This window comes from Fusarium proliferatum, assembly GCF_900067095.1.
Source record: "Fusarium proliferatum ET1 genome assembly, contig: FPRO_scaffold005, whole genome shotgun sequence".
Lineage (NCBI taxonomy): Eukaryota > Fungi > Ascomycota > Sordariomycetes > Hypocreales > Nectriaceae > Fusarium > Fusarium proliferatum.
In genome coordinates this window covers 2,847,699-2,873,248 of record NW_022194794.1, presented here as the reverse complement: position 1 = coordinate 2,873,248, position 25,550 = coordinate 2,847,699, and the positions used below count along the sequence as shown (strand labels likewise).

The 25,550-nt window shown below is 48.5% G+C and overlaps 10 protein-coding genes across 10 annotated transcripts; 4 read left to right on the top strand and 6 right to left on the bottom strand.

Annotated features, from left to right (window-relative positions):
• Nucleotides 1-41: 41 nt before the first annotated feature.
• On the bottom strand, nucleotides 42-845 carry FPRO_11198 (uncharacterized protein; the record flags this gene model as incomplete). Its single annotated transcript, XM_031232244.1, has 3 exons — nucleotides 42-230; nucleotides 283-586; nucleotides 640-845. 3 exons carry the CDS (start codon nucleotides 843-845, stop codon nucleotides 42-44), a joined length of 699 nt encoding a protein of 232 aa, XP_031082201.1.
• A 1,040-nt stretch (nucleotides 846-1,885) lies between these two features.
• FPRO_11197 (uncharacterized protein) lies at nucleotides 1,886-3,289 on the top strand (the record flags this gene model as incomplete). Its single annotated transcript, XM_031232243.1, has 5 exons — nucleotides 1,886-2,030; nucleotides 2,086-2,236; nucleotides 2,294-2,428; nucleotides 2,478-2,596; nucleotides 2,652-3,289. The coding sequence occupies 5 exons, from the start codon at nucleotides 1,886-1,888 to the stop codon at nucleotides 3,287-3,289; spliced, it is 1,188 nt and encodes a 395-aa protein (XP_031082200.1).
• A 914-nt stretch (nucleotides 3,290-4,203) lies between these two features.
• FPRO_11196 (uncharacterized protein) lies at nucleotides 4,204-4,815 on the top strand (the record flags this gene model as incomplete). Its single annotated transcript, XM_031232242.1, has 1 exon — nucleotides 4,204-4,815. One exon carries the CDS (start codon nucleotides 4,204-4,206, stop codon nucleotides 4,813-4,815), a length of 612 nt encoding a protein of 203 aa, XP_031082199.1.
• A 245-nt stretch (nucleotides 4,816-5,060) lies between these two features.
• Nucleotides 5,061-6,677, bottom strand: FPRO_11195 (putative beta-xylosidase; the record flags this gene model as incomplete). Its single annotated transcript, XM_031232241.1, has 1 exon — nucleotides 5,061-6,677. One exon carries the CDS (start codon nucleotides 6,675-6,677, stop codon nucleotides 5,061-5,063), a length of 1,617 nt encoding a protein of 538 aa, XP_031082198.1.
• Nucleotides 6,678-6,896: 219 nt separating this feature from the next.
• On the bottom strand, nucleotides 6,897-9,180 carry FPRO_11194 (uncharacterized protein; the record flags this gene model as incomplete). Its single annotated transcript, XM_031232240.1, has 5 exons — nucleotides 6,897-7,097; nucleotides 7,144-7,311; nucleotides 7,357-8,443; nucleotides 8,491-8,834; nucleotides 9,139-9,180. 5 exons carry the CDS (start codon nucleotides 9,178-9,180, stop codon nucleotides 6,897-6,899), a joined length of 1,842 nt encoding a protein of 613 aa, XP_031082197.1.
• A 3,280-nt stretch (nucleotides 9,181-12,460) lies between these two features.
• On the bottom strand, nucleotides 12,461-15,037 carry FPRO_11193 (uncharacterized protein; the record flags this gene model as incomplete). The annotated part of the gene is made up of 2 exons (XM_031232239.1): nucleotides 12,461-13,656; nucleotides 13,708-15,037. 2 exons carry the CDS (start codon nucleotides 15,035-15,037, stop codon nucleotides 12,461-12,463), a joined length of 2,526 nt encoding a protein of 841 aa, XP_031082196.1.
• A 221-nt stretch (nucleotides 15,038-15,258) lies between these two features.
• Nucleotides 15,259-16,532, top strand: FPRO_11192 (uncharacterized protein; the record flags this gene model as incomplete). The annotated part of the gene is made up of 2 exons (XM_031232237.1): nucleotides 15,259-16,007; nucleotides 16,061-16,532. 2 exons carry the CDS (start codon nucleotides 15,259-15,261, stop codon nucleotides 16,530-16,532), a joined length of 1,221 nt encoding a protein of 406 aa, XP_031082195.1.
• A 253-nt stretch (nucleotides 16,533-16,785) lies between these two features.
• FPRO_11191 (uncharacterized protein) lies at nucleotides 16,786-17,592 on the bottom strand (the record flags this gene model as incomplete). The annotated part of the gene is made up of 1 exon (XM_031232236.1): nucleotides 16,786-17,592. The coding sequence occupies one exon, from the start codon at nucleotides 17,590-17,592 to the stop codon at nucleotides 16,786-16,788; it is 807 nt and encodes a 268-aa protein (XP_031082194.1).
• A 645-nt stretch (nucleotides 17,593-18,237) lies between these two features.
• FPRO_11190 (uncharacterized protein) lies at nucleotides 18,238-22,094 on the top strand (the record flags this gene model as incomplete). Its single annotated transcript, XM_031232235.1, has 7 exons — nucleotides 18,238-18,736; nucleotides 18,790-19,164; nucleotides 19,229-19,807; nucleotides 19,862-19,967; nucleotides 20,023-20,274; nucleotides 20,322-20,749; nucleotides 20,803-22,094. 7 exons carry the CDS (start codon nucleotides 18,238-18,240, stop codon nucleotides 22,092-22,094), a joined length of 3,531 nt encoding a protein of 1,176 aa, XP_031082193.1.
• Nucleotides 22,095-22,241: 147 nt separating this feature from the next.
• FPRO_11189 (uncharacterized protein) lies at nucleotides 22,242-25,417 on the bottom strand (the record flags this gene model as incomplete). Its single annotated transcript, XM_031232234.1, has 11 exons — nucleotides 22,242-22,328; nucleotides 22,385-22,535; nucleotides 22,592-22,777; nucleotides 22,830-23,682; nucleotides 23,731-23,899; nucleotides 23,968-23,981; nucleotides 24,051-24,171; nucleotides 24,225-24,294; nucleotides 24,345-24,455; nucleotides 24,502-25,070; nucleotides 25,118-25,417. The coding sequence occupies 11 exons, from the start codon at nucleotides 25,415-25,417 to the stop codon at nucleotides 22,242-22,244; spliced, it is 2,631 nt and encodes an 876-aa protein (XP_031082192.1).
• Between the last annotated feature and the right edge of the window lie 133 nt (nucleotides 25,418-25,550).

Here is a 25,550-nt window from a genome sequence, read left to right as displayed (position 1 = left end):
AGATTGGTATTCTTGAATCCTGTATAATTACACTATCTAGACTACTTAAAAACTGCGGGCAGCGCAACACCTGCCAAAATATCTCGCTGACTAGTAGTTATGTTAGTGTTAAAGAACTCGGTAACCACCCTGGTCCGTTCGTCACGCAAGAAATAATCATATCCTATAACAGCATTGCAGGGATTGACATAAACCGTCAGCGGGATCCGACCCTCATAGATAATATTCCACTAAAAGCAGCATCAGACTTGTAACTTGGATATCTAGCAGAGGAAAACTTACACCCACGCCACGGCCGGAAAAGTCTCTCGTCACAGACCCAGTGAATACAGCGCCACCTTTGATGAGCATGTCCTTGGAAAACAGCGGAAAAGTGATGTTGTCATAGTCCCTAGACACCTTGGGGCAACTTGCGCCGCTTTGGAAGGTGTTCATGGTGTGGTCCACCATAGTATCATCTGTCATGTTATTGTAGTCATAGACAGATGAGGTTAGGGACCCATCGTAAGCCTGGTCAGCTCGTATGATCCCCTGAGAGCCGGAATTCTCAAGATATCCTGCGACGATGACCGAAGTGCGTTGGTTCCTGCATTCCTTGTCAGACGCGGACCGGGGCTACGTGCTGAATTGGAAACCCACCATCTGTGCTGGACGAAGCTAGTAGTGAATTCGCTCTTGATCTGAGGAGGGTTCGGCTGCTTGAAGCCAGCCGAGAACTCAGTGGTCAGGGCGGTCGCCGCGCACTTGTCCAGTTTGATCGTGCTGTTCTTGGGTGCTTTGGCAGCTCCGACCAGACTAAGCTGGAGTCCGGCGGTGAGGAGAAGAACAAGAGTTGGGAAGTACATGTTGGGTAGTGGTGTTCTTGGCTGGTAGAGTGTGTGTGACTGCGTTGATGGGTATTGGCTGATGTCAACTCGGCTGTCGAGAGCGCATTTATAGCGATCGAGCACGTGTAACTGAACATACACTAGGTAGGTAGTTGTGAATAGAACCTGACTTGTAAGTTGTGCGAATTGACGTTTCCGGTGATGAGAGGAGAATGCCGATCTCGACACAGAGTCTATGCACCGGTCTAGACATGAGGGCAAAGCCAGGGCTGTGCTGTGCCTTGCAGCGGGTACCTCGTCACTTGTGGCTGAAAGCTTGTTTTGATAGCTCATCGATAGACCTGATTCTAGACCATCGCAGCGTTAATGTGTGTTTATGCTTATATCTCCGCGGATAGGGCTGTAAAAAGTGGAGTTGACATCATGGAAAAAGCCACATGAGCTGATGCGTGCCAAGCGGGCTTCATAATCACATTGTTGTCGCGGAACGAGAATGGAATAGTTATGTGCGGGTGTGATCTGACATCTGACAAGCCACTGTTTGTCATGAGTTCTAGAAGATTTCGACTGCATCAACACCACCAAATTACCGGAAACGATCCCAATCAGCCATGTTGAAGTTTGACATTCCTGAACATGATCCAATGCACAGATTCCAAGCGTCGATATCCGTGCCGGAACTGATCTGCTTGGCTTCCAATATCGTTCTTGACTACAGCCCTATAGAACTTCATTTTAGGGTCCAGAACACTTTCTGTCGCGTGCCACATATCCACACTGCCACTTGGGTTACTGCCGCTGGCATATTGCCGCGATTCTGGTGTCTTCAGAAGCTTGACCACAAAGATATTACTCTAAGCCATCAAGCTTGCCAATTACCAATTACGTAACAATACCGACGACTTATACGACCAACATGGACAGCTACTCACGATATGGGGACAGGAATACTATAAGTAGACTATATCCAACTGAGAACTAGAATCCTTCTCCAATCAACTTGCCCATTAACTATCATTGAACATCCAACTCTTCAACTGACCCAGATACGCATAAATATGCATTTTCAATTCACCTGGCTCGTTCTCCTTGCAACTCTGGAGTATGCAACGGGACAGAGCACCATCGGCCTTTGCAAGCCTGCTGCATCTTCTTGTGCCGCCCTGCCTGCGGCTTCAGCAGAAATATGCTCGGAACTCATTGGTATCTCATACGCTGTCTACAAGCAAAGACCTTAAGGCTAATCTGAACTTTGCAGCGTCGAAATCACTCTCTGTAACGGCTTGCTTCGTTCCAGCCGCAAGCGAAATAGTCACGGTTACCAAGCCTGTCGTGGTCCGAGAAACAGAAACCATCACGGCAACTACTACAACTGAAGTTACCACTACTACCTATTCAAACAGCAGAACGTGAGTTTGATGTTCTATTTTCCCAACGATCCCAGTACTCACCAGAAATCGGGACAGTAAGACGCTTCCTACCATCACGGCGCTGTATACAACGAAGATTGTCTCCCGGACTGACACCAAATGGCTGTTCACTACGCTTCCCAAACCTCGAACATATCTCAGCACAGTCATCGTTACTACTACTCTGCCAGCGTAAGGGCCATTGCCGAATAATGCTTACTTTGCTGACCAAGACTCGCAGCACAAAGACGCACAGCACTACTTCTACGTGGGCGCAGCAGTCCTGCGATGCCGGAAACAACAAGCTGAAACTAAAGAGAGGCCATTTGGGTGAGAGAGCTGCTCTTCCCCGTGACTGCTGTAAGACTTGAACACTGCGCCATTGCTGTTGTAACAAAGCTGAACAATTATCTAGACTGCTACTTGACAAGCACTTCAACGAGTGCCATGACAGAATCCACAACCATTGTTGAACGGCCCACGGTTACCACGACCTACACAAAGATCGCTGGCGGCAAGGTCCCAACAGTCACCAAGCGCATTACCGTCAAAGAAACTACTACCGTCTCCATGATCATTGGTGCAGTCACAGACATTTCCACCACTGTCACCAAGACCAGACTCTCCAAGAGCACAACAACATCCATCTCTACCCGGTTCTCGCTCACATCTGTCACTGTCCCCTATACCAAGACAGTCACAACAAGAACCATCCCCGTCTCCACCGTCCAGGTCAACCCGTGCGGGCCTACAGATTATGGCCGGATCGAAATCGGTGTTCCCGACTCCCCAGAACTTATGGAGAGCAACGAAGTGGCCCTTCCAGGCAGCACTAACGTTAACAAGGACTGCTGTAATGCCTGCTACAAGACTCTTGGCTGTGTTTATTGGGCTCGCAGTAACACTGATGGGACGTGCCTCAACTTCCAGGCCATTGACTCGGCTGGATGCTCGACCTCTCAGTGTCCCAACGGGTTCCCTGAATTTGGTGTTTCGGACACTGATGACGGTTACAGCTACTTTGCCGGCCCTTGCGGGAGTGGCTTGATTTGACCCTGAGGATATAACTATTAGTAGGACAAGGTCAGAAACCAGACTGAATTATTTTCATTTGTGTTTGCATTTAGGATAAGGATAGTCGTTCGCTTATTGAGTATTAAGCTTAGTTTCAGTCGATCGTTACATAGCAATACACTCGCTTATATTGTTTCTCTCTGTCTAATTGATGCAATCATCTAATTGTGCCTTGGGAATTGCATTTGGTTGTTTATGGGAGGAGATCTACAAAATTTAGTCACTGTGAGCGCATTCTCTAATTGGTCAAGACAAACACAATGAGAGATTTACGTCAATACATTCCGACAGCCTCTGTGAATGAACAAAAACAAGGCACCTTCACCCAGAGACGGAGCTGGGATGTTCACAGTGACTACTCCGTAGCAATCCGCGCTTTGTACAACATTTGCCCCGTTTCAGCGCCGGGAACTGACCATTCCTTTTTGTCACTGCAATGTAGCACCAGCGCCAATCACAACCCCTTACACTCATCCCCCCCTAAAACAATGCCGAGCTTCCGACTCCAACCCCTGTAGATCCGCATTAATTGGCCGCAAGCAGTTCGTTTCACATTTCATCTGTTTCACCATTTGTTTGCCTGCGCCTCGACGTGGAATGTCATTGGGTAACATGGCTGGGGATCGTTTCTACACGAATTGTGCCTGGGAAAATGTATTTAGAGGCGACTTTTTCCCTGAATCTGTGTCTGTTCTTGGCATCCTTATTCACTCCCATTGATTGTGAGGCCATTCACTCCTTTCTCTTTTGCTGTTCGTGATACCTTCTGTTTCACTCTCGTTCTTTTGGCGGTTAACAAGTCCCTGGTGGATTTTTACTTAAACACTCGTTCTTTCTGATCATTTACCTCGACTCAACATCAATCAAGTCTTGACACTACAACATTCATTACTATGAAGTTCACTACCCTCTCTCTCATTGCCTCTTTGGCATCTCTTTCAGCAGCTTCGCTCTCTGCAGTCCCCATCATCGAAGCCATCGCCCCCAAATCAAAAGTCTGTCCGACCGGCAACAAAGAATGCCGCACAGCTACACAAGCAGCCCCCTACATCATCTCCAGCTTCCAGACCCAAGGAATCTACTCCCCCGCTGAAATCGCCGCTGTTCTGGCTCTCATGGCCTTTGAGTCGGGAGACTTCGAGTACAAGCGGAATCACTACCCTGGACGTCCAGGCCAAGGCACTGCGAACATGCAGATGCCCAACTACAATCTCCTCTATGCCAAGAGTATTCCCGAGCTGGCCAAGGGATGGCAGGGCATTGAGAGTGTGGAGGGACTGTCGGATCAGGAGCTGGGGGATTTGTTGGATGATGTCACGGTTGATAAGTACAACTTTGGAAGTGGTCCGTGGTTCCTGAGGACTCAGTGCAAGGATGATGTACGACAGGCGTTCAAGACGGATGTTGATACGGGCTTCCAGAAGTACATTGAGGAGTGTGTTGGAACGGATCTCCAGCCGCGGTTGGAGTACTTTCAGCGTGCTAAGACGGCGTTTGGTTTGTAGTTGGTTCATGCGGTCTGTTTTTCATTCTGTAACTGGGGTTTGTGGTATGATGACCTGCTATGGAAGTCGTACTATTCAACTCATTACAAAGGCTGGATGGCGTCTCGCAAGGTTGAAAGCAAGGGGCGAAATAGAACGAAAAAAAGAAAACATTCCTTCTGCAAGCGTTGTTGTCTCCAAGTCTCGAGTTCAGTGAGGTTCATGGATAAGCATATGACTTTGTTCGAATCTACTACTCGTTTTCCCTATATCTCATACCGATCCAACTTATCATGCACAGGCCTATAAACAAAATAATCAAACTGCGCCTCCTTCGCAAGCCCATTAACATCCGAACACGCCATCCCCACAAACGCACCCGTGAAGCTTCCATCTTTAGGATGTCCTCCACATTCATCCGACAAGATCGAAGCATCGTACACAGGTCCAATCTCCTTCAGCTCCTGCCCCTCAAGAGCATAGTAAAACTGAAGCGTGCTTCCCGCGCGAACACTAACCGCAAGCCGAACCTTACCCTCGTTGGGGATTTCAACAGGCTCGGCAAAGGGACGCTCCAGACGGCCTATGGGGAATGACTCTTCGGACGAGATGATCTGGAGCTCGCGCTGGCCGGCGGCGGTGGCGGTCACGGTTAGGTAGAAGAAGTTGAAGCGGCAGTAGTAGGCTGTTAGACCGGCGAATTGGCGCTCGTCGTCGGGGGAGTAGGTTATCACTGTTTCGGCGTCGTAGGAGAAGTGCGTTTGGCGACGTGCGACGAGGGCTTGTTCGAACCATGAACCGACGGACTCTCGACCGATGAGGCTGAGCTGGTTGTTCTTGATGTTGAAGATGCGCTCGGGTTCAGGTGTTCGTAGCCATTGGAAGTCGATGTGGAGTTTGTCGGTAAAGGTGTAGCGCTTTTCCTTCCAGTATTCAGTGTCGTCGCGCGCAGCGGGGAGATCAACGTGAAGACTTGGGACGGGACCGTTCTTGATGTACAGCCAGTCGTCATCGCCCCAGTAAGCTTCTTGAATAGCTGTTTCTCGACCCAAGACTGAACGTCGCTTTTGAGTGACTGGGCGGCCAGTCAGATGCACGATGTAGGTCTTGCCATCGGGTGTATCCACGATATCGGCGTGTCCCGCTCTTTGGAGCGCTGCGTTGGGTGCATCTTTTGAAGTGACGACGTGTTTCTGAGGATGGACTTCATAAGGACCCCAGATGCTGCGCGATCGTGCTAGGGTCATGGCGTGGGTATAGCCTGTGCCGCCCTCTGCTGTAGAGAGGTAGTACCATCCATTGCGCTTATACAAATGCGATCCCTCAACATAAGCCAGGTCTGTACCCTTGAAGATGTTCTTTTTCGGTCCCACGAGTTTACCCTGCTTAGGATCAAACTCTTGAAGAAAGATACCAGAGAACAAATGGGGCCGAGCACGATGATCCCATGTCATGTTGTTGAACCACTTGCGACCGTCATCATCATGAAACAACGATGGATCAAAGCCAGAGGAATTGGCGTACACGGGATCACTCCACGGGCCCTCGATAGCAGGCGCAGTGATGATGTAATTATGCGCATCCTTGAACGAACCGTCCTTGCGCTTGACGTCTGTGTACACAAGCCAGAACTTGTCTCCATCATGCGTCAAGCAGGGCGCCCAGACACCGCAGCTATCAGGCTCACCGCGCATGTCGAGCTGACTCTTGCGGTTCACTGGGCGCACAATGAGGGTCCAGTTGGCAAGGTCTTTTGAGTGATGGATTTGAACACCGGGGAACCACTCAAAGGTGGATGTAGCGATGTAGTAGTCATCGCCGACGCGGCAAATTGACGGGTCGGGATTGAAGCCCGGAAGAATAGGATTTGTGACCTGCGGCATTTTGAGTGATGCGATGGAATTGAGGTGAGAAGTAGGTACTGTCGTGAATGAGTGGTGACTTTTTATAATTGCTGGTCTGTCGTGATGGCTGTCATTGCATTTAGCCTGAATGCAACCGCGGGGAACTCAGCTCACCCACCACTGTCATGAGGTTACGATGGGGTCTCGGTGCCGATCGCCGTACAACATTTCCCGGCTTGGCGGGGGTAAGAAAACCACTCAGTTCTCCATGACCATGTCGCCCGTGATGTCCATACTTCCAGGAAAACTCTCCCAAAAACCCTGCGTCGCATCGGCGAACGTCGCGTACATGTTGCTGCCGAATGCAAAGTCCGTGTCAAACAGGTCAATGTCTGCGGGCGCGATGAAGGAAAAGTCGACGTTTGACGAGGTCTGGTCGTTTTCGCCGTCTGTAGCGCTCTGGGAATTGTTAGCGAAAGGACATGAGAGCAATGGGGTGAAGTACTTGTTCGTCGGTGCTCTCTGTGTCGGGTTGGCGGACGGGATCGGGCTGGAGAGCGCCGTAGTCGATGATTGCATTGCGCATTTCTCGTCTTTCGCTGGGTGTTACTGCGAGATCGCCGTCGGTCTTGATGTTGCTGTAGAATATCTGCATCGCCTTGATCTTCTCACGCTGTGATCCGTCAGTACAGTTACTGACATGAGACGGGCGACCTACCCAGGTGTCAGCCATCGGCCAGGCTTGTCGCATGTCTTTGAGGAACAAGAGACCCTCTACGATATGCTCCCTTCGCTTCTCAACTTGATGCGCCGTGTCGCCGGGATTTGGGAAGTGGTAAAAGTACAGCATTGTTCCGACTGCTGTGTAAATGGTGAAGCCAATCCATGGAACGAGACCGCGTAGGAAGTACAGGCCAAATGCGCGGATCTCTTGTAGCATGTCGCACACCTGCTCAGCAACCTTTTCGAGCTCTTTGCTTGACCAGGTTGACCACTGATCCCAATCCTTATCGCCCACTCTGGCCTTTTGCATCTCAACTTCGGGGAGATAAGATCGGTAGAGAAAAATGACGCTCATGAAGTAGATGCAGTGCATGTAGCAGTATGCTTGACCTTGGTTAGACACGCTGTGCGCTCGTAGGAGAAAGAGTTCGTATCGTAGTCGTTCGGGCAGAGAATTCTTCCAGAGTTCAAGTCGGGAGAGCAGCATCTGAAACTCGGACTGAGGTTGCCATGGTGGTACAGTGTTGTCGTGCCGTGTACAAGCCCATTTGGCGACGGCGCCCCAGACATCAGCGACACGCATGCTGTTGGCTACGATGCCTAGACTGCCGTGGACAGTGCCCATCGCCCCATCCGGCATTGAGCCATCCAGTCTTTCACACAGGACGATCTGGCCAAAGTTGAAGCTATCCGACTCACATGGGAGTTGGATCCGCATCTTATCACCCGACAGCATCCTATCGCGACCTTTTCCTCCACTGAGGAGACTGTCCATTAAGAAGCACGTCCAGGCAGTGCGACGTCTTTCTTCAGCGTCGATAAAGTCCTCTCGAGTTATCGCTGGTGGCGGTTCTTCAAATAGACCGAGGACTTGTGCCATGCGCACCGCCATACCGAGATAAACCCATGCTCTTCTGCCCTCACCGGCGCCCCAGGAATGTCCGGTCAGCATGAGGAGAACCTGAGCGCGATGGACTGTAGGTTGGTCTACAAGTGACAGAACAAGCGACCGCGCATGAGCAGCGAATGTATTGCTTGCTTCAACCTGTGTTGCATACCCCGGCGGTGCAGCCTGTGAGAACCTGCGACATGTGAGTGAGATGATAAGCGAAGGAATCATATGCCGCACCTCACAGTGATAGCCAGCATCGCCCAGACCAGCAGAGGATCCAACCTCCTCTCACGAATGGCAATGAGGAGATTCGGAATATGGTGGAACGACCACTTGTACGAGCACCGCAGATAACTGTTCTTGACCTCATCCGTCAGGAAGCCGAACGGGTCCGTGGTGGCCAAGTTCCCGGCCCGGATGATCTCCGAGTCAGCCCGGCCCCCAGCTCCGGCCCCGACTTCATCCCGGTGACGCTCGAGACGGCTCCGACGGAAGATGAAGGATGTGCCCTTGGGCGGGAAGACGCACTCGTCGCCGCGGTCGCGACAGCGCGTGCAGGGCGGACCGCCTGAGTGGATGCACTGAGAGGGATGAGTCAGTTGTTGTGAGAGGGATGAGGAGGGGAGGGAGGAGGGGGGGGAGGAGCACTTTGCGCTTGGAGGAGCGACATGCGCCGCATGCTATCGACTTCTTCATCGTTGATGAGTCAAGTGATGGTGACGTCTGTACGTGGACAGGGCAGTCAATCAGTAGTCAGTTAACGTTACTGGTATTTTGGCTGAGTGAGGGTCAAGACTGATGGGGTAAATTTTCCAATGCTGGGCCTTGGATTGGTCAGCCTCTGTGGGTGCTGTGAGAGAGGCACTGAATAGAGAGCCTCGACACCAGAGGGACAGCGATTGTGAATGGCAATTTGCACGAAGCCATTTTCTTGTTATCTTCAATAGAACTCGTGCAAGTATGATCGGTAAAGTATATTGGGATTAGAACTGAGGCTTGCATCACAGTGCTTAACGAGGTAATTGACGGCAGAGATGAATCGGGCTTCTGCTCCCACTTGACATCATTCCTCGCTGTTTGTCGGCGAGGTTGGGGGACTCTGGGCGCTGAGTTCAGGCGACTATGGGGCAGCCAATGCCTCGAAGATAGTGCACTGTCCACTAAATTTGATCGTCGTAAAGACCCGACCTCTCTGACCCACTAGAAAGAAGCCACGCGTTACCAGGGGACGAATTGTGCATATGTGTTAGTAGTATTTGCTTACCTTTCTCGTGTATAGGTAATCGTTGAGCCCAATCTTCTCTGTCTGACATTGTATCAACATGGTGGATTGGGCACGTGAAAGGCCCTCGTATCGCTTCCTGTTGTCGCGCCCACAGGTCTCGATAAGCCCCGCGGGTTTGTGTCGTTTTCGATGTGCTCGCGCTAGGCGATACTCATCCCGTCCTTTGCAGCTGGCAGTAGTCGAACGTCGACGTGCAGACAAGCGAATGGCGTCGAAGCGTTCCATGGGGGATTCCCACAACTGCTCCTCAGAGACCCCGCCTTTGCGCATCAGATCGTTGCGAGCGGTATCTCGAAGGAGTCGCGCTTGGTTGTCCATAACCTCGCAGGGGTGTCGTTCGCCTCTGGTGACCGTGCCGCTCTGTGTAAGGTCGCTTCGGACGGTCGCCAAGAACTCATACTCCGGTGTATCAAAATTCTTGGCTTGGTGTGTCATTACATGTCGTGTTAGCGTCACTTCAATATTATCAATGACAAACTCCTTCTCAAGAACCCTGGCGCATGTGCTTTTGAGAGCTCCAGAGATCCTCAGCAGGCACTTGTACTGCAGCTACTTGAGCCTGTCAAGATTGTACTTCGGGAAGCTCCAATTCGGCTTCCCATCTCCATGTTCCTTGGCCCACTGGATCTCGCCCAGTCCGGACAAGCACAAGTCAAGATTTTCCTAGTCACCGTAAATGAACCACGCGGGGCAAGCGTAGGTAATTGTTGAGCGTATCTTGGTTCTGTAGAGTGTGACCAGGTCCAAGAGAGGGGTGCCCTAAACAGAACCGGAGAATCGGGCCAAGATGGCTAGCTGACGTTCGACTTTGGCCTCGATCTATGTAACGACAATTTGTTAGATGCATGTCGGGTGAGGCTTGAGCTTTAACTTACCTGGGCAATGTGCGCTGTCCATCGCAAGCGACGGTCGACAATGACCCCAAAAATTTTGAGCTCGTCGACAGGTTCATCTTTCGTATCGAACCCATAAATGTTGACTGTAAGTCTGCAGTCAGGGTCGCAACTCCAGGGAGGCTTGGAATCAATAATGTAGTATTCCCAGTCGAGAATGTAACACCCATTGGTCTCGTCCATTTGAGAATCCCCTCGTGAGCAAACCCTAAAGCTCTGCAGTTGGTTCGATAGGATGAAGATACAACCATTATGTAGGTGTCGTCGACGAATGCGAAACAGTAGAATTGGACAGACTTGAGCCAGTTTGGAGCCTCAGACTTCCATGCCTGTTCCGACACCATGCGGAGCAGGGGTGCAGTGTAGAATAGAAACAAAACCGGAGACAAAGGACTGCTCTTTGGAATGCCAATGTTGATCTAATATCGCTTCGAGGTCAGACCTGGAAGCCTTACGACGGTGCTGCAGTTACTGAGAAACGAGGCGACAAATTCCACTAACCACTTAGGTATACCGAAGTCAATCGGAATCCCGAGTAGCTTTTCGCGGTCCACTCTGTCATAGGCGCCTTTAATATCGATGCTCAGAATTGAGACATACTTCTTTGGGGCTGTACTCCATGCCGCATAAACTGGGTTCAAAAGGAACTGTAGGGCTGTGGTTGTGGATTTTCCCGTCATACCATACTGGGTCTTTGGGAGAAGATTGCAATGAATCACGAGCTCCTGAAGTCGATTTGTGACGACTCGTTCAAGGATCTTGCCAACACAAGGTAACAAGGCCAAGGGCAGCCAGCTTCCCGGAAGGTGGTGCGGCTTATCGCCTCCTTTGGGAATCATAACGGTAATTGAATGCTTGAAGAGCCGGGAGTGATACCTCAGACTCAAACAAGCATTGAACAAACGCTAGAGGTAAGGAAGGAGAACATCGATGAGCATCCAAAGAACCTCATTGGCAATACCATCTGGTCCAGCGGCCTTCCTGCCAGTAGTTTGGCCATATCGTGGCTAGGTTTCGACAATATATGTCTAATGCACTTTGTCGCGTTTAAGGCCTCATGAATACCTCAGTCTAGACTCTGTCGTACCGAAATCTATAAAAGACCCGAGAGGCCTATACATTGATGAATGGAGAGCATCTATGGCTTTGTCAATCTCCTCCGGAGCACCTAAAAGCACCGAGTCCAAACGCTTGAGATTCGATTCCACTGCCTGGATGAGCTACTCCTGCTCCACCTTCCTATACATTAGGATGGTCGCAGTGTCTTCTGTAGGCCGCAGATCGAAGGTTTTCTGGTTTGGAAAGTGATGAGACTCAAGGCCTCGACCGTGAAGCGGCCGGTAAGATAAAACCCTGGCTTCGAGGCATGGGCTGGCATGAGTCAAATTGATCGTGGTGCAGTTGGTTCCTAGCCGGATACCGCAGCAAGTGTCTCGAATACCAGTGTCTTCGACTGATTTGAGTCGACGCTTTAGAGGCTAATCTTCAGCTGTCAAACTTTTTCATCGTATCTTATGTGACGGTTCTTAGTCCAGATTCCACAATGCAGGTCAAGAAATCCGAGCAAAACGTTGCTACCTAAGAAAGAATAAGAACCCATCCTTTGATCATTCATAAAGTGGCTGAGAGACACTAATCCCTGTCAAACCCACCTCCGCAATGTAACCTAATTCCTATGATCCTATCATTTTGCATCAATGGGCTTTTTGCGAAGGTGACTACATGCAATGGTTGTTATTAATACGCAAAGCTTTCAAATAGTTTATGTATCTCTGGCTCGCGATACACCTATTGATCAGTCAAACGAAAGAACACAAGTTCTCATCTAACCACTTTTGGTTGCCGTATATGGGCGGTTTTTCTGTAGTCTCGCAGAGAGAGGCTTTTCGCTTCATACAATCAGACTCATAACAAGGCTTCTTAGGAAAGAAATAGACCCTCTTAGTTGAATATTATCGAGCATGATATGAGTTTATGTAATGGCCAAGCTAAGAGGCCGGAGTGGTTTCTCTGAATATAATAGGAGTCTTTATTCCTTTCTCCTATTTAACAAGAAGTCAAGAAACTCATCAAAATTCGCTCCATCACCAACCCATAAATCAACACGCAGACCGTTCATTATATGGTCCGAATCCAACTTCAATTTCAACTCCTCGGTCGTCAGTCTTCTGTGGCCGCTATAATTATTCCCGAATATTATGAGTGAGACACCAGAAAGCGCGGGCTGGCTCATGAGCATCAGAATCTGTTGACGAACGTGAGGTAAAAGCTCTGAATCTCCTGTATCTACTACAAACACGACGCCGTCGACTCCTCGTGAGTACCTTGGCCAGTTCAGTCGCCACTCCACATCTTCACTGAGATCCCAGATCTTCGCAACGATGCCGTTTCGTTGTACACGTGTGGTGCTGAAACCGACGGCGGACATTGGGGCCGTGGCTGAATCGTGGTGGGAGATGTCACGCAGGAGATCTGATTTACCGCAACCTGGTAGTCCGACCATTGTGAACTGCATTTCGGAATGGTTGAAAAGGCTAGAGATCCAGTCATACGCTCGCTTTATGATCTTTTTTGGCGCCATTGAAGCTCTGTTCTGGTGTCGTCTTTGCGCTTCGATGTCCTTGACTTGGGGACTTCTTCTTTGAGAACCTTGATCTAAAATCGTCCTCTGACTTGACGCCGCCTGAATTTCGTCAAGTGTCGCCAAGCCTCCGGCGTCTTTCAGATAGTTGACATATTCTATCATGTTCATCGGAGTACCAAACAAAGTTTTCCAATCATCCGTCCATTTAGGGGAGCGAATAAGATCGATGTTTCGCCCAGTGCACATTATCAAGTTTGTAAGGAAGTCGGCAAGATGGCTTCTGGAATACTTCGATAGGAACTTGTCCCCTTCATCAGTATGCTTCATGAAGCCATGTAGCATAGCTGTCACTTGTTTTCCCTCAATTGACTGAGATATAACTCCTGGATCCAAAGCTTTTCGCGCAAGACTAATTGCCAGGCGGTGCTCGTTGCTGAAATAGTAGTGCTTAGAAAGATTTGCTAGTTGCCCAAATGGAGATGCTATCTTGACGTCCAGTCTCTGCTGATTCTGAATATCCTGGAAGATATCTACAAGAGGTTGTATCAATACGTCATCTGGTGTGACAGCCATGACATGGCCATAGGCGGTGCGTTTGTTGATACTAACGACCCAAGCACCGGAATCTCCTCGTTGTAGTTCTGGTTTGAGTCAGGACCTCACTCATACCTTGGCGGGAATGTCAAACTCACGGCATCTGAAAGCTGGCTTATGTCTCGCCTTCCAAGGTCGTATCCAGACCCCTGAAGGGAGCATTAAATCGGCTGGTCTCTTTGTAAGATTAAGCTTGTTTAAGCCACCTCGCCCTCCATAAACAAGAACTTCGCAAGCCTCTGGTTCTGGGGCGGCTCGACTCAAGAAGACCACGTCATCCAGAATGTCCTCGAGAGGTTGTTCATGCAGCTTCACTAGTCTCTCATCAATGCAGTTTGGCGGAACGAGCTGATCAGCCAATCGAAGCAAGGACCAATCAGTTCCTGTGTGTAGGACCTTGCCTAGAGGACCGGCATCGGCAGGATCAGGAGCCGAAATAGGGGTAGCCTTGTTATCCAGTAGTTGTTTAATTGGTCTTTTGTGGAAATGACCCGTGTCTACCACGAGCGGTGGAGGAATATCATCTCCATATTCATCCTCGTTGAGTTTGACGTCGACTCTAGCTTTGGGCATAAAGAAGCTCTTGATTTGAGGTGAGGCATCAATAGCTTCATGAGAGCCATGACTGGTGGTGAGAGCAAGATACTCATCATTGCTTTCGACAATGCCGCCAATGGTACTGATTTGGCGGCTATTCCCGGTGCCGATCGCGACTAAGGCACCGCATAGAGTGCCTGGATTAGAATTCAGTGTCTCAACCTCGTTCCCGTCGTCTGCCAACAATTGTATCTGCTGTACGACATAGCATACAGGCATAGGAGGGCGATACCTGATGCGAAACAATTCCGCATGCAAGAACATCACCTCTCCCTCGTGGTATAGTCCTGTGAATTGAATGAAAGGGACAGGGAAATCCTGGTTCTCTCTACTCTTTTTTGACGCTAGAGCGCGCTGAGGCATCAGCATTCTGCTGATCTTGCGGAAATGACCTAAGGGATTCTTCTCTGGAGGTGCATTGCGGAGATAGTCGATGTACTTCTCGTAACTTGTCTCAGCCTCAACATCACGGAACTCGTCGACTGTTATAACTTGGAGATCATGGACCGAAGTACGTTCAACCCCAAACAGGCGTAGTAGCTTATTGCCAGTCTTTACCTCGACGGTCCTTTTTGCTTTTGGAAGCGGATGACTGGTCCTTCCAGTAGAACGATTCGCACCCGTCCCAGCACCTTCAGGGGGGTTCGATGATTGACCTCGATTGGTGCTGTTGGTCAGCTGAAAAGTTCGTGGGATATTGGACCCCGGTGGTGAGCTTGCGCCTCTTTGAGCTGATCGCGAAAGTTGAGGTGCGACTGAGTCCTGTTCTAAGGAAAACTCTGTTCCCGCATCTGCAATACCACCATCTTGGTGCGTGTGATGAGGCAGCATAGCTTGAAGAAGCACGATTTGCCTCTGGCTTGAACTTAAGGACGGTGACGAGAAGAGGGGGTTGAAAACGAGGCTCCAGGGCAAGGCATTGTCAGATCAAACAGCACCGCCACCGCCATTTATGCATGTCTTATCATGTGACCCTAAGCATAATACTAGAGACTCACCTGGCACAACCATCTTCATTTTTACTTCCTTAACTAATCTACATTTACTCGAGCATGATTTCTGTACCGAATGATAGTAGTGCACTGTCCGGGCTGGACCCAATAGCTAAGAGACGGCGCATAGCTGAGGGGCTCTGGGGCCTACAACTACAAAGCACCAGCCGAGTGGATCAACTCAGGGCTTACTTCGAACATTTCCAAGACCAGGCTGGCCAGCTTAACGTTTCGATGGACGATGTATTCACCGCAGCAGAAATTCTAAAGGAAAGCCCTGACTCGACACGCCAGAATTTGAGAAATACCATAATCTCAGCATTAGGACATGGCCGAGGTATCAGGAATACTACGACGAGCCAGATACAGAGAGGCAATGGGGCATCTGTACCTCAAGATATCACAACCCGGGACAGCGAGATAGAAGAGATTATTGTTGCCACCCTGAGAGTAATGCTAGCAGTTAATATCAACCTTGACTCGAGGACAGTATTTCTGGCGACCCCTGGTCTTAACTGGGGCGAAAGTCAATCTCTAACAAGTTTCTTGAAAGAGACATTCCCAAAGCACGCCTACGATGACGAGCCCCATACCCCCTTCATGGTCAGTCGACTTCGCGCACGTTATCTGGAGGACCATGCCGACGTTCAACTGGAGTGGACTCATCACCTCCCTGACCATCTGATGCTGAACATAGGCAGCCAGACCAAAACCTTGAGAGTTTTTGACCTGGTGTCCCTGCTGGAGATTACATACGAGGTGATGAAAAACGAACCATGGGACACATCTGTTGAAGATAGTTTGAAACGGTATGTACAAAAAAAGCTGACAAGCTGCATTCAACTGACAGTGGATATTAAAGAGGATGCTGCACCCCAGCATTCCTTTATGAAACTCTCCAGACTATTCGATTGCTCTTCCCACCCCAAGACCAACAATGGCTCGATCGAAAAATCGACTTCAACTCCCGCTGGTGCCGCTGGAGAGGCAATGATGTCCGACTAGTAGATCGAAGGATATCAGCGCCGCTCAAGTGTCACCATGGAGAGACTGTGTACGAAAGACCACTTACTACACGGCGAGAGCTTTTTGAGAGATACCCTCACTGGGCGGTTCGATTACACAGCCTATATGCTGAGTCTGAAGATCCTGCACCTGTTTCTAGACCAGGACGATGGGCGCAGCGTAAAAGATCGCCGAGGCATACGTTCTGGCTGACATTTATTGCGTTGGTAGCAGCGGCACTGTTTGGGATTGTAGCGACGATAATTGGAGCGGTACAGGTTTGGATATCGTGGTGTCAGTGGAAAGGTCAAGGTTCCTCCATTTGTTAACGGCAGATGTAGGATGCAGGTAGATATTGACATTCGTGACCCGAAAACAAAAAGAGGAATAAGTTGTGCGTGCTTGTTCTTCGCACAATGGGATCGTTTCAATAAGGCTCAACTTGGAATTAACTAGCCCAGCAGCTATGAGAGAGGGTTTTATTCAAGGGCCCTTGATGGGTGCATCACTTATCAAATACATTGACACAATTGATACTCTCAAGATCATGATTCAGGAGAGACTTTTGTTCTTGTTACGTCTCTAATCTGTCTGCTGAAGCTGCTTTCGATACGTATCCAAATCAACAACAGACCAAACCCAGTGAATCTTGCCTTCGTTAAGCCAATACATTACATGCTCATGAAACTTGACAGTCTTGCCATTGGGCTTAGCACCACCCCAAGTCTGGACAGGAACACCAGTAAACTCCAATCTGGCCGCAACTCTCCCTGCATCCTTATCGACGATGAGATCCTGAATGTTGAAGTACAGACCTTGGATTGCACTTTGACTCTCTGAAATCAGAGAAATGTACTCTGCGATAGTCTTTACCACGGTATTATGCGTCACCGATGGTTGACAGAACTTGTCAAAGTTTGCTTCCATGGTCTTGTCGTTGATACTCTTGATGTACTCGCGGTACAATGCTTCAAGGTCAAGAGATGTAGGTTTCAGTTCTTCCAACAGAGAAGGGGTTGTGTTTTGTTTGGCGGAGCGAGAGTCTTCATCTTTGAGTCGTTTGAGAGTTGCCAAGCGACCATCGACAAACCATGTGAGGATGATTTCCTGATACTCACACCGTTCACCATCCGGTAGCGATTCAGTCTTGACGACTCTTGCTGCAACGGCTTGAGCATTGACATCCACCACACAACTGTCGAGTTTCACCGAGACTCCAGTGGCAGCCTGAAGGTTTGCGATGAAGTCATCGCGTTGCTGTGTGGTTGTGTCGATCAACATGCTCGGCTGGAACAAGGATTCAAGTCTTTCCCAGTTCGTCTCATTTCGAGCTTCCAAAATAGACTTTAGAAGATCAATAAGCTCAGATCGTGATTTTAAAGAAGCCATTATGGCATTACACAATAGTATCTGCTGGGTTGTTGTAAGAATAAAGTTGTTTACTATCTCTGACGAAGTGGAGGTTGCATTTATACTTGGCTTGGCTCGTTGACAATGGCGCCCTTCGAGAATCCTTCAGTATTAGTCATCAAAACTCTTAGCATGCGTCATCTCTTCTTTGTTCACGAAGCTTAAGTTTGTAGACGTGAGGGAAGGCTAAGAGATAAAGAGAGTAAGAAGAATATATTAGCTAGTAGTACTCTCTTATCTACTCTATTAGTAGCATGGGGGATATTATAATGTTATAAATGTCTGAAGACTTATAGCTAAGTCATGTGTGTCAGATACATTCGCTCAGTCTTAGCGATTGAATTTCTGAGGAGTATAACTTTTAAACTTTGCATCACACAACAGAAAGTGAAGCATGATCTTGGACTGGCTTCTGGGAGCTAGGTCTACGTTGGTGGCTTAGGCTGCAGAGTCAGCCTCACTGAGAGCCTGATTGCAAAGTCTGCCTCGCCAGGCGGTGACCAATTGGCGACCCCCCAATTGCAGTCTGACGGTGCCCGAAATGCAAAGGTTCTCATAAAGTTCTTTAATTCTCTTCATCCAAATACCGTGCTTGCCCGTGACGCCTCAGAGCGAAAAAGTACTATGGCGTTCAGTTCGGCCGACCAAGTCAGCGAGGTCTTTGAAAAGGCCAAAGCTGATTTTTTGAACGGAATCAAAGATCAGAAACTGCGCAGCCAGCTTCAAAAAGCGACCACGATTGACGACATTTGGGACTACACCGACCAGCTCCAAAAGGATCAGGGCAGCAATAAGCGACTACGAGGTTTGAAGAGGATCGGACCTTATATCGAGCGACTGCAAGAATACGCCGGCGTAATTGAAGTCTTTGTACAAGCTAAACCAGATATTCTGGCTCTCATCTGGGGACCGATCAAGCTTTTACTCCAAGTGTCGAGTAACCTCGTCGCGTCTTTCGATGCGATTCTCGGCGTGATGAAGAATATGGGGTCCATTCTTCCTCGATTTAACGAATTCGTTCCGTTGTTCAAAAACAATGAGCGCATGAAATATGTTCTGGGATTGTTCTTCCAGGACATTCTTGATTTCTACCTCGTTTCTCTAAAGTTCTTTGGACTTACTCGTACGAAATTACCCGCCTTCTCATAAGATAATTCTTTAAGCTGATCGTTACAGGCTGGAAAGTGTTTTTTGAGTCGCTGTGGCCAGCACGCCGAGCTGAGATACAAGTCATTGCTGAAAACATAGAAAAGCATAGGCTTTTGCTTTGCAATGAGATTACGCTCAACGACATTTTGGAAGCTCACACAGCACGCAAGAAGGCTCTTGAGCACTACGCTGAGACAAGAGAATTCCAAGAACGTCAGGACTTTCATTCCATGGAGACTTATATACACCCTCCTTCTTACGATGAAGACCTTGATCGCATTCGAAATACTCGGTGTGAAGGGACTGGTTCTTGGCTAGTTCAGGACCAGCAGTTTGTGAGTTGGGCTGAAGGAAAGGAGAAATCCGCCCAAGTTCTATGGCTTCAAGGGATCCCTGGAGCAGGTAAGTCAATTCTTCGGTTCCAGGATATTTAAAGCATGCTGGACACTGATAGGCTGCTTAACAGGGAAAACCTTTCTAGCATCGACAGCGGTTGATAGGACGAAAGATTTGGGTCATTCGCTATTTGCCCTTCTCAGTTACAGAAACGATCTGAAATCCCCCATCCCTATCTACCACTCCCTGATCTTTCAGCTCGCATCGCAAGATCGAGATTTGCGAACTGTGCTATGCTCAACTATTATGGACACCACTAAAGACTTGAAACGCGACCTGAAAGGCAACTCCAAATTCGCTCTCAACACCTTCTCAAAGTTGCTACAAGCGGCAGGGCCAACATACATCACCATTGACGGCCTCGATGAAATTGATGACTTTACCCAGCAAGCCTTTCTGCATCTACTCCTTGATGAGCTCAAGAGCTTGCCCCATGTCAAGCTTCTTGTTAGTAGTAGAAGAGTCGAAAGAATAGAAAGGATTCTGAAGCCAGTTGCGGCGATACTGCCAATTGACCAGAAGAACTCTGGCTGCATCAAGGCATACGTTTCCCGTCGAAGTGGGGAATGGCTCAATAACTCATATTTCGATAGTGACGCCCGCTCAGAAATTCGGGAATTGCTCAATCCCTTGGCCCTGAAGGCTGATGGTAAGTTTATCTTAAACCTATTTCTATCGGACTGTGTGACCTAACATCGACTAGGTATGTTCCTCTATGCGAGGATCGTATTAGAAGATGTGGAAATGCTGCAGGATTTGGGTTCCATCCGGGATCAGCTTAGCGTCCTCCCACAGGGTCTTGATGAGGCGTAAGTCGCTTGTTTGTCCCTACAAATCTTTCTGAGAACTAACATCCAATTAAAGGTACGAGAGGATTCTTCGAAGAATTACAAAACATCCGTCAAGCGCTCAGAAGCAATGCAAGAGAATCTTGTCATGGATAGCCTGCTCTCCAGTTCAGATCACTCGTCACGAGATGGAACAGGTTTTGATCATCAAGAAGGATCATAGAAGTGTTCCTCCTGTCAGATCAACTCTGAATACTCTTCCCCTCTGTGGTCCGCTAGTTGAAGCTGATGACGAGAATCTGAGGTTTGTCCACTTCACTGTGAAGGAGTAAGTGTCCCCAAAATGATTTCGATAGGTTTTAATAATTATCTCAGATATCTTCTTCGACATCAAAAGAATAAGTTTTTGGATGATGGGGAGGCACTTATCGAAATCTCAACAACCTGCTTGGCATATCTTTGCTCAGACCTGATGGATGCGGACATCAGCGACGACGATATCCAGCGAAATTTAGTATCTGGGGCATATCGGCTACTCAACTTTGCACACCGCCAGTGGGCAGAGTGCCTTAGACTTTGTACGAGGCATTTCAGAGATGAGTTGCCGCCACAGCTTGTCCCCTTGCTGGGCCACATTATGCAGGAACTCGCAAATCCATACTACAGCGAGGACTTTGACACAAACTTGGGGCTCTGGAGTCTTGATAGATTTAAGTCAAACCTTAAAGAGATCAAGACTATTTCTCGTAGCCTTGACTTTAGAAGTCTTATGGCTACTTCTTATGACTGGCGTCTGGACGAAGGTAACATTAATACCCCGATCGATCTGTTGAATGCCCAACTAACAAGGTCTTAGTTGACCCTAGTTGGTCGGATTTTGATTTCACAACTATCTCTGCGACGACAATACGTGTGCATCGCATACTACAGAGCCTTCTTTGCAGTGGCAGCAAACATGAAAAAGATTGTCACTGTTCAGAAATTCAGAAGCATTATGGTACTGCTGTCAATATATGCCCCTTCTTGTCTTGTCGATTCCATCAATTCCCTTTGAGAAGCAGAGATCTCCGCGACAAACATATCAGGCAGCACGATCGCCCCTTCAAATGCACCGTTGAAACTTGTGAATACTCAACTCTCGGTTTCTCTTCTCTGGGCCAACTCGAACAACATCGAGTTCAGTACCACCAGAGGCCAACTGAGATACATATTCCCAGCGACCTCGATACCCTTGAGCTCGAGGAACTCAAGTCACTTATGATGGAGTACATTATGAGAGATCGAGTTCAAGAGATGGAACGGATTCTTCCCTCGATTATATCAAGATGGCCTTCCAAGTCAGCTTTCAGATCTTCGTTTAAGGGCTTGCTAGCCTCTCATGGTTCCGTTGCAATGGTCCGCCTTATATTTGGAGACCAATTACCAGATGAAGGGATTGTTTGGAGCTCCTACGATTCATTCATGTCTCACGCTATTAGAAGTCGTAACGTTCCAGTCGTTGAGTGGGCTTTCAACACAGGCGCAATCGCGGTGGGATCTCCTAAAACCGGTTTGGTTTCACAAATAGCAGCGTCTGATTCTCTTGAAACTTTCAATATTTGGTGGAACGACGCACTCTCCTCAAACCACTTTCATCGTTTAATGTCCTACATTGTTGAGTGCCGCAAATGGAGCCCATTGATGGAGTCACAAGTAGCGTCGTTATGGATTGAGCAGCACCAACTCGGAAACTTTCCTACGTTCTTAGCAAGTAAACTACTGAAAATATTGGCCTCGTCGAGCTGCTCTCTCGTACTGGCTCAGGCTCTGGTTGCTTGTGGTGCCGACGTTAACTATAGATCAAGCAAGCTTTCTGCGGAGCTCCCTCCGTTGCACCTTGCTATCAGGAAGACCAGCACTGAGGCAGCTGACTTAGTCAAGTATCTTCTGCTATCAGGCGCAGACCCTCATGTGAAAATAATACGATCACTCGGGAAGAACAAGGGGCAGGAAATCGTTCCATCCTTGGAGCCTGGTGCAAAAGGCATCTCCAAGTGGTTGGGTCAGACATGGGATGAGTTAGTCGAATGGGCAGCGGAAGAAAGACGAAAAGTTTCAGAAGATAGATTTCCATCCGCGTCTTCGACATTGTCGGCCGATAGGGGGTAATAATATACATACGTTTGGGGATACATCAATCAGGAATATGTTGTTGTTGAATGGGATGTTTGTTTTTGTGGATATATGTTGATGATGAGCTATTTATGCAAATGGAATCTGTGGAATATATGCTATGAGATGAGATCTATAGTCGTACTAACTCTGTGTATCAGCTAACCCGACTAGATGACCTAAGGAGCTGTTTATGAGATCCAACTTTCTCTCCTTGATCTCCTTTACCAACTAAGTCGACGGTATTAGCGCAAATGTCGAAGCCAACGGGACAGGAAGGCACTTACCATCTCTATCGAGTTGTTCGTAATGTAACGGGTCGCAACGACGTCTCTTGTTTGACCCATTCTGTGCACTCGGTCTAGTGCTTGTTCCTCAAGCATTGGATTCCAATGCGGCTCTACTAGATGTACAAAGCTGGCGGCGGTCAGGTCGACCCTGGTCGTCAGAAATTAGCTAACAAGAACATATAAGTATACTCAGGTTGAATTTACCCCTCGCCGACACTCCCGATCGTTGCAATCATCACAGTACACCTTTCGTCATTGCGAAATGATTGTAATGCCAAAGCTCTCTCTGCCAAAGACTTCTGGCCATCTATTCTCGCAAACTTAAAGCCCTCGCCTAGAAGGGCAGATTCAATCAGGTTTAGCATTTTTCTCCAAAACGTGAAAACAACGCTATAGGCCTATCAGTATTGTACATTATTGATACCGGGGCTCGGAAATGAACCTCTTGATGGGTTTGTTGCCAAGCGTGGGAAGGTTATTCTGTTGCTCTACATGAAGATTTTGTATGAGTGCTCTTATCTTGGCAGACGGTCGGCAATTTCCCTTTTCTGTAGCTGCGTCGGTAGCCGTAGAATCCTCATCCTTGGTGCAGCTTGGGCAAAGAACGCTATCAAGTGAAAGTTGATACTTTTCGTCTGAATCTGTGCATTTGGAGCAAAGGAAATGAGAGCAGGCGAACTCTGATTGCATATCATTAGGTGATGCTTCCGCGCCGCAAGAAATGCAGAGCCCAAATTTGCTCGTTGTGAAGTTTGAATCTGAGGTTGCATTGCGCCGATGGCTCCAGGCCTCAAATGCAAACTTTGGGAGAAGTCTCTGTCCATGATTACAGATGAGCCTCAGGGCGTTGATGATCGGAAGGATGCTCCCAGTTGTTTTAGCAGTATTCGAGTCGCCAAATCCCCTGTCGGCAATCAAGTGGGAAGCGTTTCTCTTGAAGAAATCATACAGCTCTCTGTCTTCTGGATTCAGCTGTACAACACACTCGTGTACTTTACGATCAGGAAGATTTAGGGTTTTCCTCACGCTATCTTTGGTCCTGCGGAGACAAGTTGCACCAACAAGGTTTTTCAACCTCCTCAGTCCCTCAGCATTGCCTTGGGCCACTGGCTTCATTATCCAGAAGTCAAATGCTGATTTGTTGATGAATGGTGGAACTCCGATGAAACTTAGCAAAGCTCCATAGTCGTCGAGTCGATTTTGTATCGGCGTGCCGGTGAGGCACCATCTTCGGCTGGTTCGTAGTGCAGTGACGGCCCTGAAAGTTTGCGTCGACCGCTCACGAATATGGTGTGCTGGACTTTGTTAGCTGATTCAACAAATAGGGAGCGAATAGAACTGACCTTCGTCGAGCACGACTCGTGCCCATGTCTGTGTGAATAGAGGAGAATCTCCTTTCTTTGACCTCCATTCAGACTGTAGTGTTCCGTAAGTGGTGAGAACAACATCGTGCTCCATGAGAGACTTGGCCAGTCTGCCTCTCATAGGTCCATGAAAAAGCACCACTCTAACCTGGTTGGGGACAACATGCCTGCGAAGAATGAGTTCTAAATCTGAAAGGAAGACGACTATGTTCTTACCTTGTGATCTGCTCCTGCCACGCAGGAATAGATGAAAGGATGTTAGACTGGGTATCTAGACATGACGGCAAGAATATACTTACTAGAGTTTGGTGCAACTATTAGTGTCGTGCGACAAGTCTCGGGAACACTTGGATTGTCTATGACATCCAGAAACCAACTGATCAAAGCGAGAGTGGTCAAGGTCTTTCCAAGACCCATATCCTTAGATGTGTCAGCGAGGTACAGAAAAGCGAATACAGAAGGCATAGACTGACATCGGCAAGGATACCCCCACACATTGGAGCGGGTTTCACTTCGCTTCGCCCCGTGATCGCATGACGATACCTTCAATAAGCTATTAGCTCTGGTAATTATCTGATAGAGATTCTCCATACTCTACGCGGCCATTTGATGTAGTAACGGTATTCCAGAGGGATGGAAACGTCGTATTATCAAGCAAGCCAAGATCTTTTTCGACCATCATCGCCAGGGCCTTCTTTTGGTGTCTGCTCCATAGTTAGATACTGTCCCTTCCCGCTGCTGGATCCTTACTCTTGCAAACTCGTTATTAGCCTGGAGCTGGGTAGTATATGCGTAAAAGTCGACGGTCCACTGGCAGAGTCAAACACCCGATGGACTTCGCTCTTCGCCTTTTCCGCCATAACCTGTTCAGGTGAGTGTTGTTTTGCAATTGCTTGGAAGGTCGCACTGTCAGCTTTGGGGATAGTTGCGCCGGGTCGTAGAAGGTACTGAGGGTTCAAATACTCCAAGCGAGTGTCGTATTCGGTTGGATGCTGGAGAAAGAGTTCGGAGTCTTCCAGGATGTCCCCAATTTCGTTCATGTCCTTTCGCAACCCGTAGACGACAATGTGGAGTGTTTTTGGTGTTTGAAATGAATCAGCAGACTTCTTCTTTTTGACAGGTGGGCATTCTAAAGTGGTGACAAGGGTCACTTGGTAGTCCTCCACGAGATCGACTATAGCCTTGGATTCTATACGGCCCATATAGGTACCAGAGCCTTCAACATGAAGGCTTATGACGTGGCCTGAGAATCGGAGCTCAATAGGAACGTGTGAGAGATCTTCACTCAAGGTGGCCGGTGACAAAAATTCGATTAGAAGCTATTTATTAGCATATGGACTCGTCACAGCTGCAGTAGCTTACGAACTTCTCCAAAACAGCACTGATCAGACTCATTGTCCGATAGCATGGCGGCATCCTCGTTACCAATTGGTTGATGGCCAAGGGGAGATAGCCGCGAACTTCCTGTATCGCTCAATTCGAACGGACTGAATGAGTTCCGCTGGCTCGGATTGGAAGAAGATATCGGATTCAGCCAAGCAGGCTCTTGAAGCCTCGAGGTGTCAAGAAAACTCGGCTGTTCGAGACAGGCTCTCTTGGCCAAGTCACTCTCGTCGAGCAAGGCATACGGGGTGTGCTGGCGTTTGTTCGGCGGTTTTTCTGACATAGCTGCTTTAATTGACAAATAATTTGCAGTGAAGAATGAAGATATGTTGGACGGAATAGCGAGAAAAGATTGAGGCTGTGGATGAGGTAGCCGACATGCAGCCAGTCAGCCTTACGGCAAGGGTGCCTTACAG